The sequence below is a fragment of the Pyrgilauda ruficollis genome, unplaced genomic scaffold, assembly GCF_017590135.1.
Source record: "Pyrgilauda ruficollis isolate IOZ18807 unplaced genomic scaffold, ASM1759013v1 scaffold78, whole genome shotgun sequence".
NCBI lineage: Eukaryota > Metazoa > Chordata > Aves > Passeriformes > Passeridae > Pyrgilauda > Pyrgilauda ruficollis.
Genome location: NW_024529710.1, coordinates 378,397 through 397,925, shown reverse-complemented (window position 1 = coordinate 397,925; position 19,529 = coordinate 378,397). Strand labels below are relative to the sequence as shown.

At 33.5% G+C, this 19,529-nt stretch overlaps 1 protein-coding gene across 1 annotated transcript in view; it reads right to left on the bottom strand.

Annotated features, from left to right (window-relative positions):
* ADAMTS19 (ADAM metallopeptidase with thrombospondin type 1 motif 19) overlaps positions 1-19,529 on the bottom strand; it is a 126,139-nt gene that overhangs the window by 41,336 nt on the left and 65,274 nt on the right. Inside the window, exons 8-10 of the mRNA XM_041486733.1 lie at positions 18,442-18,547; positions 6,199-6,339; positions 5,454-5,604 (exon numbers count right to left, since the gene is read on the bottom strand). Coding sequence (XP_041342667.1) covers positions 5,454-5,604; positions 6,199-6,339; positions 18,442-18,547 — 398 coding nt within the window. The remainder of the gene's footprint in view (positions 1-5,453; positions 5,605-6,198; positions 6,340-18,441; positions 18,548-19,529) is intronic.

Sequence of the window (19,529 nt, the reverse complement as noted above, 5' to 3'; positions counted from 1 at the left end):
TAATTTTTCTTCATATGCTTAAATCCTCATTTATGAGCAAATACAATGTTTTTTCTACCATCCAGATTTATCCAAGCTTTCAAAAAATACAGGCAAATTTTCTCTTGTGACATGACATTTTTAAGTATATTACCCTTATTTTTTCTCCCTAAACACTTTGAGCCTACATTTAATTTCACTTGTATATGATTGCAGAATGGCTTACAACAAACAGTTCTTTACAAATCTAGAAACAATTCTTCTAAATATAGAGAGGCATTAAGTCAGATTTACTGGGTTTTGGGTATTTTGGGTACCTAAACACAGAGACATACTTGAACCATGTAAACTAAATTTTAAAAATCAAATCAACACCATTTGCTTGCTAATGTAAGCAAGATGTATTTTATACATCTCCATATTTCTACAAATATTTGTATACCACCTGCCTTCGAACCATGATCTGACTTCCCCAAACAGAAACTACTTTGGGCTTTAAGTGAACTGTATTCTAAAAACACTCACTTCACTAACTGCTAAAATAAGCACTCAATATTAGACTTGAATATTCCCCAAACCCAAGGAAAAGGGAGGTATGGAATTACTAAAATTAGTGGTTTACTTGTAAGTTTGTTTTTTTCCTGGGCTTTTCATTTCAGTCAAATCACAAATAGACTATTTAGATATTGTTCAGACTCTATTTCTGTCGCAGAGGTATGAGGTAAGGCAATTACTGTCAGCATCTATATTTTGACATTTAATGATTTCTGTAAAAGACCAGGGAAAGACCACAACATACAATATGGGTTTTTCATTAGCAACCTGCAATGAAGCAGATCCAGACTGATTTGAAAGCAAACAGAAATCTGGAGAAGAGTGTGAATTTTACAGTTACTTCAAAATCAGGGCACAGACTTCTATGCCAGGATTTTACTCCTCTTAAAAGAACCTTTCTTCAGACAAAATATGGATAGCTAAGCTAATATTCACAAAGGTTTAACAGTTATCTATGATAAGTATAGTTCAACAGCCATCACAGCTTTCTAGATGAGACAAGGTAAGAAATAGACATTGGAGAATAAAAATTTATAATTGTAACATTAGCCTATTCACAATCTGTAAAATATTTCTTAGTGTGTACATTGGAAAACAAAATATTGCCAAGCACACACAAAGGACTTTTTTTTGAAAGAATGTGCTAGTCATGAGTTTTTAACAGTGAAAGTTTGTAAAACAGAACACGGAAGCCACAATGCATTACAGAGGTCACTCCAGCATCGGAGTTTTGTGGGGGTTTTATGTCTGTTTCTGTCAATTTAATTAAATTAGTGAGACAGGTCTATGTGAATCAGAAGAATACATTTCCAAGCATATAAGCATACGGAAAGAAAGTTCAGTTGAAAGGAATGACCAGAGACAAAAAGGAAATTTTGGAACAATATTTGTGCAAAGTCAAGATTGTTTAAAATGTGGTGGTTGAGATGAGGACAGATATTTCTCCCAGACTATAGTATTTCCATTACTTTTCTCCTTCTAATTGTGATCTTTCCCTGAAATACCTTAAAAATCACCATGAAATATAACCAGTCTTCTACTTTGCAATGATCACAGATCTGTTATGACAAGAACTGTTTTAGTGGAACTGACCAGATAGCATTCACATCCTGGACTTTAATCTTAAAAGCCAGTATTTAATAGTTCAACAATTGCATTAAATTGTCAAGTTTTACAATCCTGTTTAATCACCAAGAACTACTTCTGGGCCATGATCTCACTATCTGTTTCATGAAATAATGTTAGGATCTAATTGATTCTTGCATGAGACATCATGGGTATAAAAGCAAACTTGGCTCTCTTACAAGGTAAGCATGGAGACACAGTATAAATCTTGAACCTGGAGATCCACTCATTCTTTTGTAGGGTCTAGAAATTTTACCCAGGATATGAAAAAAAATGTCTTTGAAATGAAGATGAAAAGAAAAAATAAAAATAAAGTCACCATCTGTGAAAGGGGAGTAGGAGAACCTCACTTAGGAAAATACAGGAGTAGGACCGCAGTAACTCTTTCAGTTCTTTGCTTCATTCATTAAATTAAATCATAAAGAGGGATTCTTGATAGCAAGGGAACATCATTTGCATCAGTAGCATTTCTCAGAGGTTGTCATGTAATGCAGCTGTGAAGTGCAGTCCTAAAGCCCTCCTTTGCAATAACAATTGTAGAAAATTGTATCTCAGTATCAAAATGCACTATTGATTGTACCACTGATATTTGTAGAATTAAGATGATTTTTCATCATTACTCAATTGTTTTTTTAGTTAAATAGCTGTTATATATGGAACACAGTTCCTTAATGTAGAAGACTGTATAGAACTCTATTCATTAAATAATCTTCCAGTCTCAAAAAACATAAGATTGTTATATAGGTCATAATTTATCTTTTACACAGTTTTAGTAAAGTGCATGAACTGTTCAGCAAGTAGAACATGCCCAAAAAATCCTGGGCTATAAATTTTGGGATTTACTGACATTTAAATGAACCTTCAAGGAGTGTGTTTCTCTCATTTCCTGGCTTGCAGACAACAACTATAACCATAATAAACTTCCAGTTACTGGCAGAGTAGGACAGACTATACAGAGATTAAAGGAAATAGTCTGGATATCATGGAATATTCCATGATTACCCATGCATAATTAAATAATTATTGTAATAAATTAATACAGTAACTATGTAATATGTAATGAAATACTGCATTCAACTTAGAAAGGTATTCTAAATGTTGATTTCTCCAATGGCAGCCACAATAATTTGTAGAACTAACACAGTGAAATTTGAGTCATCTTCGTGTTAAATAAAATGCAATTATTTGCAAGGTTAGATTCAACATATTTGTTACTTGTATCTAACATGTTTTTATTTCTGAAGAAGATGATAAAATTAGCTACTGAGTAACTGTGCTTTACCAATAGATGATGTTGGTGTTGCACAGTCCATGTGCTAGAACTCATGAAAGATTTCTGGAAAGTTTAAATGGTTTGTTTCTACCTGAATTGCAATGGTAACTTCATTTTTTCCTTTCTTTTCATACATACCAAAAAAAACATGTAAAAGAAGGACAACTTACTTATCCTCTGGACCGTACTCTGTCCATTGGTTTGTTTCCCCTTCACCATAGAAGTGTTATTTTTATTATTTAGAAATTCTATATCTAACTGGACTTGCAGTAAACTTTCCTAACAGAAGAGATAAATTCAAGATCCACAACAGGGAACATAAGAAGATTTGAATATAGTGCCTAAGCTTTCTGTAAGTAGCTCTTCATGTCTAGAAACTGAGGATTAAGTTTCTTGGATTTTTTTTTTTTTCTTTGCTGGGAGGAAGTTAAGAGTGTAAATTTTGCTTCCAGACAGAAGAACACAGAGAAAAACCAACAAGGTGACTTTACTGAGGTCAGGAAGGAAGCTTTGGAAAAATCTTCTACTCTCACCATGTTTTCTCAAATTTGTTCTTAGTGTCATTTATTCATTTCTAATAGATCCAAGGTTCTTAAAAATTTGTACAGTAATTTCTTGGTTCAATATTTCATTATACAATTTTCAGGTTAGGGTTACCAGTTTTGCAGAGGATTTTGGGAAAACTGCAGAAGGTTCTTCCCATTGCTGTCTTCTCAGCAATTGTTACTGGGCTCTCTTTTTCTAACTGTTAGACCATAAGGTCATCAGGTAACTCATTTGGTTTTATGATGAGAGCTAAAATTAAATTGCAGTTTATCAGGAAAAAAGCATAGTTGAAAATACATAGGCCTTTTGTATTGTCTTACATCATTACTATATTCTTTCTTCACAGCAAACTTGGATTATACTTGTATTTAAATTACAATGTTTCATTTAATACTAATATTTAATAATATGTAATGGTATATTAATACTAATATTTAATATTACAGTAAAATAGCCAGAAACTTCTGTTGATTTTACTGTAAATATAAATATTTAATATGAATACAAAGCAATGATCCCATAGGTAGGAAAAAGCAGACATATTTATTTAGCTGAAAATAATTGGTTTAGAAGAAAGGTGTCTTACATGCAGAATATCAGAAGAGGGGAATACGATTGAAGACAACTAGAAATGGACAATTAGCTATGATCACCTAGAAACTAAATAATCTCTGTGCAAACAGTTGAAAACTATCCTGGTAATATTCACTGAATTTAATTTCCTAATATTTCTAAAATAATGTAAACCAAATGAGATAGGATCGTGAAGGAGAATATTTACTGAATCTATGACAAACACAACAGGCATAGGACAACTTGACTATCTGAATTTAAATATATGAATAAGAAAAAAAACACAAAGATAAAAGGAAGTGAATTTATCCAGACAAATGAAAAGCATATAAAGATATTATGCAACAGAAAATCTTGATGTTTGTCTCTTTCTTCAATTACTTTTGAGAATCTTTAATCTTTTCTTCCCTTTTCAACTATACCACTCTCAGCATGCCTTAGTAGCACATGTACTGCAATGTTTCCTTTGAGAATCTTTTTGAGAATCTTTAGTTTAAGTGAAAGTCTCTGAAGAAATAGTACTATGTCCAAATGAAAACAGGAAGAGAACTGAAGAACTAAAGGAGAAAGGAATTATGTTTTCCTGTTTAGTACTCCTAACCTTTTCAGGCTATCTGCCCACTGACTCCGATGAAATTTTATTTCACAGTTCCTCTAGTGCCTGCTCTATCAATCCATGCTCCATGCTCTTTATATATATGTATACTGTCATCCCATCTTTACTTTGTTAGTGTCTTAAGGGCATCAAATACGTTTAGTCTCTCGTGTTCAAGCTAAAAAAGGTTGACTTTTCTCTGTAAAAATCATTTTTAAACTGCTTTTTCAATCAGATGTCTACTAGCATTAGCTCATAAAATTATGAAGGCATGTTCATAATTTTTTTAAGGCTAATATAGTGACACTGCTTCACACTGGCACAAAGCAAAGTCAGCAAACTGACTTAAGTACTGGAACTCCTCTTGTCGTGGCACTGTACAGCTCTGTGTGGGCTCAGAGGTGCCGAGAGCCCAGTTAGCACCACTATTACTCCTCTCAATTTGCAAAGACACAGCATAATCTCCTGAAGGCCAGAAATGGATGTTCAAGCCATAATAAAATGGAACCTAAATAATAAATTGCAAATATTCCACTTGTTGCAACAAGGTGTCTTAACACTATGACATCATAAGCTTCTAAAGTACAAAGGAACTATCAATAAAACACACTTCAAGATATTCAGAAACCTAAAGCAAGACTTACAAGATAAACCAATGAATATGTGCATAATAATTTTTAGAAAGCAAGTGTAAAATTCTTACTTTAAAGGTACTATATTCTCTTTCTATCAAACATATGTACAAAAGCACTTTCACACAAAAATTAGATGGTAGATGCATTTTCTGAAGTATAGACATAGCCTTACCTGCATTTCTTGGCAAAAGGAAGCAGTTGGTCCAAAAAGAATCTGACACTGCTCATCTGCAGTGTACGTCATTCCTGGGAGCTTGGAGGGAATAATCACAGAATTGAGGCTCTGAGGATTCGTCTGTACCAGACAGTTACTGGCCTTTGACCTGGTGATATGCAGAGATTCGTTCATACTGAGAAATCCAAGGGTCCGATCGCCATGCCAACTTAAACTTGCATACAACATTCAAAGTACATGGACAATTACAATTTGCTTATTCATCAGTATTGGGCTACTGCTTATGTTTAAAATTATATGGCCTGCTTGTTATAAGTTAATGTGCTCTGTTATTGTACATTTGCAGAAAGACAATATAATTGATCAGCATTTCAGAAATGTGCTGGACAACACTTTGGAATAAAACTTACTTAATGGATAAAGGTTTTGGTGGCCAAATATTTCAGTACACAGCACATTAATATACAGTAAACATAGTGACATATACAAAATTTCCATATAAGTATATAAAAGTATAATCATATTGATTAAGACACGAAAATATAAAAATCCATGTAATTGCTGAAAACATTTTAATAAATCTAATATTAGATTGTGATGACTTAAAATATTTCAATGGATTTTGCAAAAAAAAATATCTCCAACTGGAGTAAAAAAAAGTTAAAAACTTATTATTTCAGTATATTAATTGGATCTATTTCTAAATGACATACAGTAATATTTCTTTTCTTGAATTATATACCTGAGAAATCTTTCCAGATCTTCTCTGCTGCACTGAGACCATGAAACATCCCCAAGATTCTGTCCTTTAATCCATTCCCCAGACATGATATGGACACCATCTGCACAGGATGGGTGGTCATTGTCGTGGTTTATCCCCATACTGAATTGTGAAGTTATTAAAAATAAAACAAAGTGAAACAAAGTAACAGGTTGTTTTCAGAATTTTTGTAAGTTAAAACTCTTGCAAAGGGCTGAAAATAGCTCATATATATTGCATGTAGGAAACCTCTTTTGATTATTTTTTCCATAGTATCTTTCACATGGTACCATGTAGACAACAACTTTATAATTTAAGATGGATGTGGAGCTGCATTTATTTGATGAGACATATTGCATTCCAATCAGTTCAATACATATTTTGAACGACTTTCTGAATTTCCAAAACTGCACAATTGTAAGTTTAATGAATACTATTTCTCTTGTAAATGGGCAACACACTCTTTGTTTTTTAAGATCAGTGAATATTTTGACAGTGATTCTATCTTCATTCTACAGGGAACTGACAGGTTGAAATTTTATAGAATACTAAAATGATCACTACTTTGATGGGCAATTATTCTGTCTAAAGAAAAACAACACCTAAATGAGTTTTCAATCTCTTATAAAAAATAACACTGATGAAGAAATTAAATTGACTTTGATTATAAAGACTTAGCATCCTTATGCATCCCAATGAGTTCTCACATTCAGTCACTGCCATGAAAAATTCTACCGAATATCTGCTTGAAGCTGCTGTTTAACTGAAGACTCACTCTCACTCTCATTCAGAATTAGCAAACAGAGAGGAAGAAGAAGCACCTAAATAAAACCAAGATTTTCAGAATTAGCTAAGTGGATCATGCTTGACTGATATTACAAGAAATAAATATGCTCAACTGTCTTTGGAGATTTACAAATGGATGTGAGTCTACTTTCCAGAGCACTGTATTTAAAGTAGAGTTGGAAATTTGCAGCATTACTCTGCCCTGCAGAAAAGCAAAACTTAAGGTTTAATAAAACTCTATGCCTTGTATTGATTCTTTCACTTACAGACTGCAAAGACAGAGTAAGTTTGCTGTGTCTACAAAAACTGGAGTACATTGTGGTTCTCCTTATTTCACCACCCCACAGTGGCAAATGGCAAAAAGGCCTGTCTCCCAACACTTTTGCTCTCCACTCTATCCCAGAATCCACTCATGACTCAAATTATACATAAATTTGCAATTTGCTTTACCTTGTATTTACCAATGAAATTAATGGAAATATCAGGCAGGGCTTTACCTTGCCTATAGAAGTGCTCTGTCTCTTACACTGATGTGTACACCTCACACTCTGGAACAGGCCCTGGAACAGTGCCTTCTGCATAAACTGGATAATTTTGCTATCTGTAAACCATATAACTGAGGCAAGCAAATGTGTTTGACTCTGATCTTAGCCTCTGTCTTTTCCTGACCTGCCTGAATGGCACAAAACAGCTACACAGAAGTGCCTCTGCACTTGCCTTACATGCAGAATTCGAGACGTCTCTATCTCCAGAGTTATTTACACCCATAGGAACTGTGGAGGAAGACACAGGAAAGCTGTGGATATTTAACCTAATGGACTACATAAGAAAAAATTCTGCTCATAGCTCTTTGAGTTAAATGCTTCCTTAGTGCAAAAGTAGTAATTTAAAAATACTCATTTGTCAGTATCATATACACTGTAGGATTTTAACTAAAACATTTACAACCCAAAAATCTTGACAAAATTTATTATATAATTCATGTCTTGCATTTATGAAGAGTGGAATTAACACATTTATATGTTATTTTAAATAGTTAATAAATTTTAATAAATTTTAAGACAAAAATTTAAAACCCCCTGTAATTTCTAATTATGATTATTTTCCTTCAAACTGAAAAACAATTCCTGAAGCTAGACTTTGCCACAAAATATTCTTTCAAGTCAGCCAGCGAAATGTGTGCTAAGCTAAACCATGATCTTGACTGTTTCAAAAAACACTAGCCACCACTGCATATATATCAGTGTACCCCCACTTTTTCCAATCTATTACCACAGAAGCATTTTATAAAGTTTATTAGCACACAAATTCTGAGGAAAACATTGTCTTTTAAAGCATGAAGTGGTTAAAACTGTTGTAATTATAACAGCTGTGGAAATTAACTACATTAAGCACTAATAAAAAACCTAATTCCAATAATCATCCAGTACTTTATCTGTCCATACTTTTGTAACACTTCTCCTATCCTGCTTTCACATTCAACAGTAGTTCAAAATATCTGTACTAATCCAATGGAATTCATTCCTCAATTCTCTTCCACCTCCAAATTAAGTACATGTAAAAAAATCCAGGAAACAGTAAATGCAAATATTGAATCCTTTGCCTACCTGAATGAATAGGCATTCAAAAATGCCTATTCAAAAGGCAAATACACATTGTAAGTTAACAACAATTAAATAAATTTCAGGATAATATCTCAGAAGCAAGCTAAAGAAGCAACAGAACCTGCTCTTAAACATTCTCAGGAATGTTTTCTTCAGTGAGTGTTTTTGATTTCTTCTGTAATGCATATTTTTATCTGACCTAGTATCAATTACAAGACCACATAAAAGTCACTGTGCAGCAGAACTGACTTCTGATTTCATTCCTCACATCATACTTTGTGTGGTGAGAAAAAGAAGCTGAACAGTCATTGCTGCCTTCTTATTCAGCACAAGACTAACTAGTGTAAGCATGTATACCTACTTCTCCATTAACAACCAAGGATATAACATTACTCAGTGCTTGCAGTGGTGGTCATGGTATTTTCCAGCCCTCTCCTGCTGCACATGAAAGACATAACTATACCTTTCACTGATACAAAGGTACCACAGAAACTGTGCCTGTGTAAGGTGCTGTTCTGTCTCTTCCTACAGAACGAAAGCATTATGACAGCACTCAGCACAGTGCTCCCTCTCCCCTCTACCACAGCTGTGATCATTCAACCTCATACAAGAGTAAAGCAACACCATGTGCATGTGGGAGGAAGACAAAGAAGTTTGGGATTATAAGATAACTTTGTAATAGCCTGAAAAAACAGAATTAACAAAGAAAGTGCTGTACTTTAACGAGTAGTACTTCATGTCTATATATAGAAATAAATTATATTTTTAAGAAAAGAAATGGTATTTCTTCAGCGTTGCATAAAAATGCTCTACCCATTCTGGTTAAAGGCTATATAGAGCAGACAAAATATGCAAGTAGGAAGTACTCTATAGAATGCTTTCCCTAAATAAAATATTAGCAACATTTAAGTTCACTCTATACAATTAAATAATAATATATTTAATAAAATATATAGATATGTTATTAATCTCAGTTTTAAAATATTTTGACAGACTTGGTCCGATAAGCTCCACTAACAATATAAATCAAGTCCACTGAAAAAAAATGTTTTTATCTAAAAACCCTCTAAAACTTTTTTAAAGGATTTTTATGTGATACCATGTATAAAACCAGAAAAATTTTTGCTAAATCTTTCATATGCAAGTAGAAATAATACAAAGAAACAACATCATTAAATTCTCTGCATTTGGAATTAATAACTCAGGCCACTGAAAGTAGAAGAAAAATATTAGTTCAATATTTCAGTTAAAATGCAATTCTTTTACAATTAACTACTGCTGCAATTATGTGTGTACAGCTGGAATCAAAAAGGCAATAACACCTCTCCTGTCACTTATGAAAAACAGCTTATATTCTTGCATTCAAAATGCATTCCAGTGTCAAAATACTGAACAAGTACCAAGTACTACAATTTAACTAGGTCTAATTATAGTGCAGTATTACAAAATCAAAGCTTTTTTAAGCCTCAAAAGAGGATCCTCAGTCATTATTCTATATTTAAATAAGCTAAAAAAAGTTCTGCACACACCTTCTTCAAATAATTAGGTCTGCATTGCTATTTTACATTTCTTCTTACCATAGGATATCAAAATTCTTTGACATGTGCTACTTTCATGACAATATGCTCAGTGACCCCACATGCTTCCAGGCAAAAGCTTTTCATTATTTATTCGTTATTTTGTTTGTGCTTTGCAAATGGGAGATGATGGTTGTCACCATCCTATCACACTTAAAATGCAAATAGTGCACCTGAACAAGAATGATGTTGTTAAACCAGAAACAAGCAAAGAAGGGACAAAGATTAAATAGTATCAAAAGCCTATTATATGAGCAATTAATTAGGTTAGTTCAGATAGATGTGGAGAATTACTTTAGGCTTATCTGTAAACCGGAAAGAATCAAAAACATTAAAGAGAACAACTAAAACTCAGATTTCCATAGTCACAGTGAGACAGATTGGGAATAAGAGAGAGATCAAAGAAAAGTGGAAGAGCAAGTGCTGTGTTAAGGAACCAGCAGTGCTCAGTGTAATAAATAGAATGTTCAGTATAATAAATAGATTCCCAAATACTAAAGGATCTATTTATTCCAAGTCATATATAGAACAAGAGAAAGATGAGTGTGAACTGCAGACCAAGTATAAGACTACTAGTGTGAGCTCAGGAAAGACTGAAAATTACTAGAAAACTTTCCCCTTGAGAAGGAAAAAGTAAACCTCTGAATACAGTTGCCAGTTTATACCGATGATGTGTGATGGGATCACATTCCATTTGATTTGTTAAAAATTCATATCGGTATAAGTGATTACTACACAGTATTTGTAAATTCTCTGCAACCATTATCCTAGATACTTTTCCACTTTTGAAAGAAATCACTAACAAAATAAATTCTATTACCTTAAAAATAAAACTAACTTTAAGAAGTATTATTAATAATGAAGCGTTATCTTCCTTATTATTTCCAGTGCTTTTTTTTTTATATAATTTTGTGCAATAGTACAAAATGACAGAATGATCAAAACTTTTTAAACTAAAATTACAAGGTTTAAAAGCTTATATGCAGTTTTATAGTACAATGATTTTCACATCAGTTTGTCTGATCTGTAATTCTGCAGTATCATGAGGATGTATTTGGTAAGTGAAAATAACACCCCTTATGTGATTATCACAGACAGAGAGACAGAAGCTACACTATTTTCTTAGTACTTTTATTGCACTTTTTCAACAAAATGTTTTATCACACTGCTATCTTTAGAGAGAAAAATATATAAAAAGACCAGACTAGTAGAAGGATTTTATAAGCTGTTATATTTTGACTTGTTGGTTTTTTTAAAATTCTGGTTAGTGGAGTATTAAGTGTTGTATGATTTTTATATGTCCTTTCAACCATATGAGGGCTTCACAGATGATTGAATAAATGGGATAAGACACATTTCAAATGGTAAATTAATTATTTAGCTAAAAGTGAAAGGCAATTGACCAGCTACAGAAAAATTATGATGGTAAAAGGTAAAACATGATTTCTTTTGGAAAGAATTTATCTTCAAAGGAAAATCTACCAAACATGGAAATCTCAATCTTCTTGTTAAAAATTATAAGATCAGAAAAAGTAAAAATAAATAACTTTATGCAAATGTTATTTCCCTTTGTAAATCATTGCTCATTCTCCACATTGCTAGAAATTCAGATTACATTTTCAGTCTTAAAACAACTGGGTAAAAGTACAACATGCATATTAGTACAGGGGTATTAACATACGCTGGACACTGCTGTCCAGCTGACTTAGTAGCTTTTGCAGAACAGCTTTCTTTCTTTCTCTGTAACTCCAATAGTTCTACCACCATGCTTCATGGTGCTGGATCTAGACAAACTACTGAGCCACAGCCCTTTGACTGAAGTATATAAATGGCAGTGACAGGTATATTTAGCATCATAACATGAAAATATACACTGCCACTTCCTGAAGGTTTTTTACAGAGATTATATAATACAGAAGAAGTATTGGCTTCTGGAAAATGTAACACCCATGCAACATCATTGAGCTATCATAAAGTCAGTGAAGAGCTATAAATAACCAGCTTTTGTATTAACAAAAACATTGACATTGTTACGACCTTTTGCCAATTTTTTCACAGATATTTTAAATGTATCAGACTATCAATTAATCTTTTGCATCCTGTAGGATGTCTTTCAGTTACCAATTGTTTAGTTTACGAATGTTATCCTAAGGAAAATTTAACATAAACCCATCTTGGAACTGTATAGGTTGGCAGAAACGCAACCCTTAATACCTTGCCAGAGAAAGAGTTGACTAATCTAAATTTCATTAAAAAAAAAAAAATCATATCTTTTTACATTACTAAAATGCTGATGCAATGCTTCTTCCCTATCTCAGTGTTTCACTTCTTCCTAAGCTGTTTCTTCAGCTGTCTTGCTACCAGCAAAAGGTTGGTGATGCTTTATTTCTGCCTGGCATTGCAGTGATGTGATGCACAAATGTGATTAGAACTGGACTAACAAAACTAATTTTTTTTCATGGTTGTTAACACCAGAAACATTTTGAGTACGAGCAAACATAAATGTGAAGTAGGTTAACAGACTTCATTATTTTCTGTCATCTGTAACCTTAAATGTATTTTGTTGTACAATTTTCAGGCCACTGAAGTTTGGAATTATACACCCATGTGCCCAGTAAGATCCTAAACTGATTTAAGTCAGCATAAGTATATGACTGTGGAACAAAGATGTCTACTTTGATATGGATGCAGGCAAAAAAGAGACTACCAATTTTTAAAGAACTTACCCACTAAAGCATGAAAATGAATGTAAGGTAATCTCAAGGACTTGCATGGTTGAGCATCTAATATATATACTTTTGAACTTCATTAAAGTAGTTTAAAAAAAAAAAATTAAGAAAATCTTTCAAGACCCTCAGTGCACTGTCAGTTTAACTGCAAGAGTTTAGAACAGTTACCTTACGGATACTTTTCCTGACCTATCAGAAAAAAAAAGATAGTGATGAAACTACGAGGGTGATTTTGTACAAATCATGTTTGAAATAGAGAATAGGTAATGCTGAAATGCAATACAAAGCTAAAGCTTCCTATTAATTTTTGTCAAATAAATAAGCATCAAGGAAAAGGGAAAGCACATTACCTTCCTTCTTAAGAGTATTTTTTTAAAAATTAGCTTCTTATTAAAGTGCTATGCTTTATAGATAAATATCCCTGTAAAGTTTCCATTTTTTAAACAAGGAGGATAGAAAATGTCACAGACAGTAAAACAATACAAAAATAATATAAAAATAAGAGAACCACAGAATCACAGAATGGTTTGGAAGGGACATTTAAGATCATCTAGTTCCAAACCCACTGCCAGACAGGGAAACTTCCACTAGACCAGGTTGTGGTCAAAATTCTACCCTGCCTGGTCTTGATCAACTCAACATGGGGAGTGCACAACCACTATGGACAACCTGTTCAATGCCTCACTACCCTCACAGTAAAAAATCCTAATATCTAATCTAAACCTACTCTCATCCAGTTTAAAGCCATTCCCCCTTGTCCTGCCACGATGTGCCCTTGTAAAAGGCCCCTCTCCAGGCTCTACTATAGGTCTCCTTTAGGTCTGAAAAGTGCCATAGGCTTCCCCCAGAGCCTTCTCTTCTCCAGGGATGTTCACCTTGTATGCAGCTATGCACAAAAAGCGGGGAATTACAACCTTTTCTGTGTAAATCTGTAATGACACAAATATGTGTATGGGAAAGATGTTTGCCTATATCTGCTGTGCATGTATTTTAAAAATCACTACAAAGCTCAATTTTTCAAACAGTAGCTGTACTTTTCAAACTGTTTTACTGGAAGTTAGGCTTATGTCTCTACACTTCAGTTGACTTTGATTTGAGCAGAAAATTCAGTGGTGATGAAAACCAGCCAAAACAGTCAAAATTCAACATGTCTGAGAGCACCTACAGATAGATTAATATCCATATCTTTGCATCTTGGACTGAGAAACCCAGCCTTAGACCATTAGCCAAAAAGAACAGAAAAAATTAAGAAAGAAACAATTGGAGGGAAATGAGAGACTCTGCAGCTGGAATAAAGCCACAATGACAAGAATTTCCCCTGCACCTTCTATCCAATACCCTAATAGCCCATGGGGTTGTATGGGAGAGAGAAGGAAACAAGATTTTTTTGGGGACAGCTTACTAGCACAGCCTCCGCCGACACTGTGGGGCGCTTGAGGAGTGAGGATTTCATACAACTTTTTAATGTATTCATAAAGAATATACGCTTTTTGCTTATTAACTACTAAATAGGTGATTCAGAAGTTTCACAGACTCCCTGTTCATCACTACAAAATATGTGGCAGAACATCCTGAATTTTAGTAACAGTTACCTCTCATATTTAAAAAAATGCTTGTCAGAAAAAGAATGCAGATGTGTTTAAAATTAATTCTGAAGAATTACACCAGTTTCTCATTTAAGTGGCTAAGACAACTTCTAAACTACATTTAGAGCACTTAATAATTGTAAATTAATGCATTTAGAGAGGCATAAACTTACATATGTTCTTTATTTCTCCATCCTTCAAAAGGAATCATAGCCCATAGAGGGCTATCATTTAAGTAAAATCACATGTAGCTTGTTAACCTCAGTATCAGCAATTGTCACTCTTAGCTCTTTTCTCCACACAGAGACAATGTCTTATGATTAACTATGTAATGTGACCTCATTATGTAATTACCTTATTGCTTAGTAAATTTATTTTAATAATTAGAATATGTTTAAAAAAATCCATTAATGTGATACAATTTTTAATGACTGATTACACAGATAGAGTTCAAAAATCAACTGTTGACTTTCATTAATTCTCAATGTCATTAAAATATCATCTACATTCAGATACACAAAGCTAGAACAAAGATGTTTCACATTGCAAAGTAAGGTTTAGTCTGTCATTGTATTTCATTGAGAATATTTCTCTTTCAGTTGGAAAAACAAAAATAAACCAACAACACAACACTTAATAAACATCCATGTATCAGCATATATTCAATATAAGGGACTCTTCTTCCAGGCAAGTGGCAACAGGACAAGAGGACATCACCTCAAGCTGTGCCAGGGGAGGTTCAGGTTGGATACCAGGAAAAATTTCTTTAGTGAAAGGAATGCATCAGAGCTTTATATTCATCAATACAATGACAACTGGTAATGTCTTTGTTTGTCTTTTTCATGCTCTCAGAAAATGAAAATCAACAGCATCTACATTACATAACTTTTTAATCTATTTGTGCGGCAACTTATGGGTAAGAATATCTGTTGTACAGAAGGGAAAAAAAATGTTTGTCCTTTATCCTTCAAGAAGAAAAGTCTTTGAGAAAGCTTTTGGTTCTATGCTGCTGAACTAGACTCTTCACAAGAGCAATTAGAATGGCTAAAGAAATTACATACAAAAAAACCAAGGTAGTGGTTAGATGACCTCAAGATTCAAAAGAAATTAGTGAAAATTTTCTAGAAAAGATGTTGTATTGAAGGAACTGTTTATGACTGGTCTGTATGGTGAGCATTTAATCTCTGCTTCTGAGGCAGTTAAGAATGAGCAAGACAAATCTCTGTAAGAGATACTCTAGATATGTTTGAATCTGCTGAAGTCCTTTCAAACAGGATCTACATTCAAATGTTTGTCTTCAAACATTTTTATATTGTCTCTTCACAAAGGTTCAACTACTTCCAGCATCTTCTTTGCAATTGCCAGGGCCTGACTGGCAAACAGAGACACTCATGCAGAAAAAACCAAATATCTCTACAATGTCACCCCTACGCTCCTTGGTGCAAGACCACTCTATTTCAGATTGTGACAGCTAAGGACTCTGACTCCATCGTGAAGCAGGGATCTATGCCTCTATACCTCTGCATCTTTTGCACTGGGGGGTGCTCTCTTTTTTTTTTTTTTTTTCCTATACACTATGTGGTCTATTACAAGCCTTCATGAGTTTGGATTTCTTGAAGAAATGTCTGGTTCAATCAACATTCTGTCTTTTACACTGACACAAGATTTTATTTATTCTTTATTTCCCCTTTTTACAAATATCTATTACATTACCCACAGAGAATTGTGAGGATGTCTCTAATGACATTCAAATGCCATTACTTCCATCACCAGTGAGAATATGATGGCTGGGATACCATCATAATTTGTTTTTCCAAGTTTATTTGAATTAGTATTAAAGGATTTGAAAGCTCTGAAATTTCATATGTAGCCTTGCAACATTTGTTTGCCCCAGGATTTATATATCAGCAATATAAGTTTTATGTTCCTGTAGAAAAATTATGCAGATTCCTTCTCTTTCACAGTCCAGCTGCAATGCAAAGCCATGAAGATATTCCAAGTTCACAAACAAATGTAACAGAGGTTAGAGCCTGACCTGTGCTGCAGTCTTGGAAGAACTGCTAGCAGCAACAGTGAGCTTCTCTGTCTACCTTGTTTCATGTACTGCTTGTCATCTAGAAGACCTCAGGAAGCCAAAGATAGGTATGATAGTCTTCTGCAAGACAAATACCTTACCACTATGTAACCACATAAACTTTTTAAGATCAGTATCCCACATTCGCGAATTGGCTATTGCACAACCAACACACCCCCCGTAACTTCGCAAGAACATTATGTATCACCATTTTTCAGTGAGCATAAGATGCTGTATTTCTTGCTGATTGAGATGTCTCTTTTTTCAAATACAGTAATTTTGCAGCAAAGGCTTCTATACTCTAAAAACACTGTTACTGTGCTGCTCATACAGCAGTATATATGTTATTATCATACTTGCATCAAACAATTTTCTAATTTACTCTACCAGTGAATCCATCTGCAGGTCATAATCAGGGATTGTTTAATTCCCCTTATTCTTGGTTTGCTGTCACAGGAATAAGTTTACAGAAAATAATTCTTCTTCTACCCATTCCCTCTTCCAATACCAGCAAACACTACAGCAAAAAATAGAAATAGAATGATGTGTAGCCACAAAACACAAATAAGTATTTCTTTTTAGGTCTTTCCTTTATCACAACAATCATGCAAGCAGGCTGGCTTATATTAACCAGGAGTTTTTTTCTGCAGTTATAAAAATGAAGAAAAAAACAAAAAACAAAAACAAAAAAAAAAAAAAAAACAAAAAAAAAAAAAAAAAAAAAAAAAACAAAAAAAAAAAAAACAAAAAAAAAAAACAAAAAAACAAAAAACAAAAACAAAACAAACCAACAAAAAAACCCAACAAACCATAAAATATCAATTTAATGCAGCAACTAATACTTGTGTCAATCTTTAAATAATTGCTCTGTATTTGCTTATTTTGCATCTAGAAAGAAAATCAATACAAATATTTTAATTTCCAGGTTTTTCTTATAATTAATTTCATTTTTCAATATTTCATGCTAGGATCTCCAGTCTCAGGAAGTTTTGACCAAATTTAAACCAAGTCACTCTCAACTCAAAGTATTTGTCCTAAGATACCTAACCACACATTTAGCAAAACATCCCTGTCTGTTGTCCGTCTGAAACTGACATTATAATACAAATACATAAATACCTGGCACAGACACTGCAGAAAAAAATGATAAGAGTAACACATATCTCCTTTTTATTTCAGTTAAAAATAAGACATTTTCTATTTTTTTTTTTTTTTTTTTTACAAGTAGTGAGGGAGGGAATGAAGCTGAAATATTATTAACAGATTTTATTATTGAAAAATATTAATTTTTCACTTTGGGCTAAAATATTCGACACGGAATGAGTAAAAATATGCAGCCCAACTGTGACGGACAGTTAGCTTCACCTTCATTTTGCCATCTTTTTCTTCTTCCAAGATGAAAAACATTAATGTTGCAATGAGCAACGACTATTCTACATTATAATGGGATCTATCCTAAGAAAGCCAAATTAAATAAGGACTCTTCCAAGTTATGATCTCACTAAAATGTTTGTTGGCAACAATTGTTAGAGTTGGATCTGTTACACAATACCATAGTCAGCATAGAACAAACATCTTGGGGCACCTGATTTTCCCCAGACAATGGGGAACAGTCTTTCCAGTTAATTTATTTATTTTGTAGCTATAAAGATTTTTGTATTACTAAACATTACATAAACCTTTTTTTAAGCTACATACCATGTACTGATACATATTATTATTATTAACAGATACACTATTTTCTGAATTTTTCATTTAAATCCCCTCCTTATAGAAAGAAAGGAGAAACTGAAGTACACAATCAAATTAGTCAAATCACAGTAGTATTCCATGCAAATGAATAAAAGGCTTTAATATCCACATACTTACTTGTGACCCATTTCATGGGCAATTGTAAAAGCCAGATTCAGACCATTGTCCTCTGCAATTATACATTTTCGTTTTTCACTGCACATTCCACTCAGGTATGCTATACCTAGGAAACACAACCATCACATTCAATTATTTTTTGTTATTACTAACTTTATACATTACAGCATAATTAGACGCAAACAAGACTGAAACCTTGTTGTGGTCAGAGCTATCCAAGTATATAAACAGATATCTGACAAAGGTTTACTTACTCAATTTCCAGCCAGTGGTAATATCACCTCACAGTAATGATTACATGGACTGCAATGTACAGAAAATGCATTCTTTAAAAGCATTGCTCGGTACCTCAATGAGATGTGATAGAACACATTTATGAATGTCAGCACTGCTGTAAAGGAAAATAAACATCTACAACAATAGGACACAAGTTTGAACAGGTATTTCCTGTGACAGAAGAACAGAGTGCAAAGCACAGAGATGTGCCCCTACATTTATCACTACTAATTATTCATAAAGCATTCAGCATGTTAGTGGTTTTAAAAATGTTTAGAAGAGTCAGATGTCCCAGAAGAGTTCACAGGAGACTGCAGCCTGTCAAACATATTTAGTGTAGAAGCTATAATGCCTTTACTACATAATACCTTAGTTTTCAAAAAACCCAATGAAGCCTTAATGGTAGGGTTTTGAGTTCAAACTCAGCTTCTTAAAAGTAGAGTGTCTGTAACTGCAAAAGCTTGAGGAACATGAAGCTTAATTTGGGTAATGGTAAATTTTTCGGACCACAAACACATTTAGCAAGGACGATTGTCGTCATTCCTCATTTGAAAATCTGGAGTAAGCAATCAAAACACTGTTTCAAGTGTTTGGCCTTCTTCCCAGGAACTTCCTTTCAATGGAATGGTGCCCTCCGGTTCAGTGTGTTTGCTGGATTATTTGCATGTAAAGGTCAAGTTTGAAATGTTAGACAATATTTGAAATTTAGTCATAATTATCATTCCAATTTAATAAGATAAGCCATTCTTCTTACAGTCCAAATATCTGTCAGTCTATGAGCATAACACTTCAGCCACAACTAGTAGTAAGCC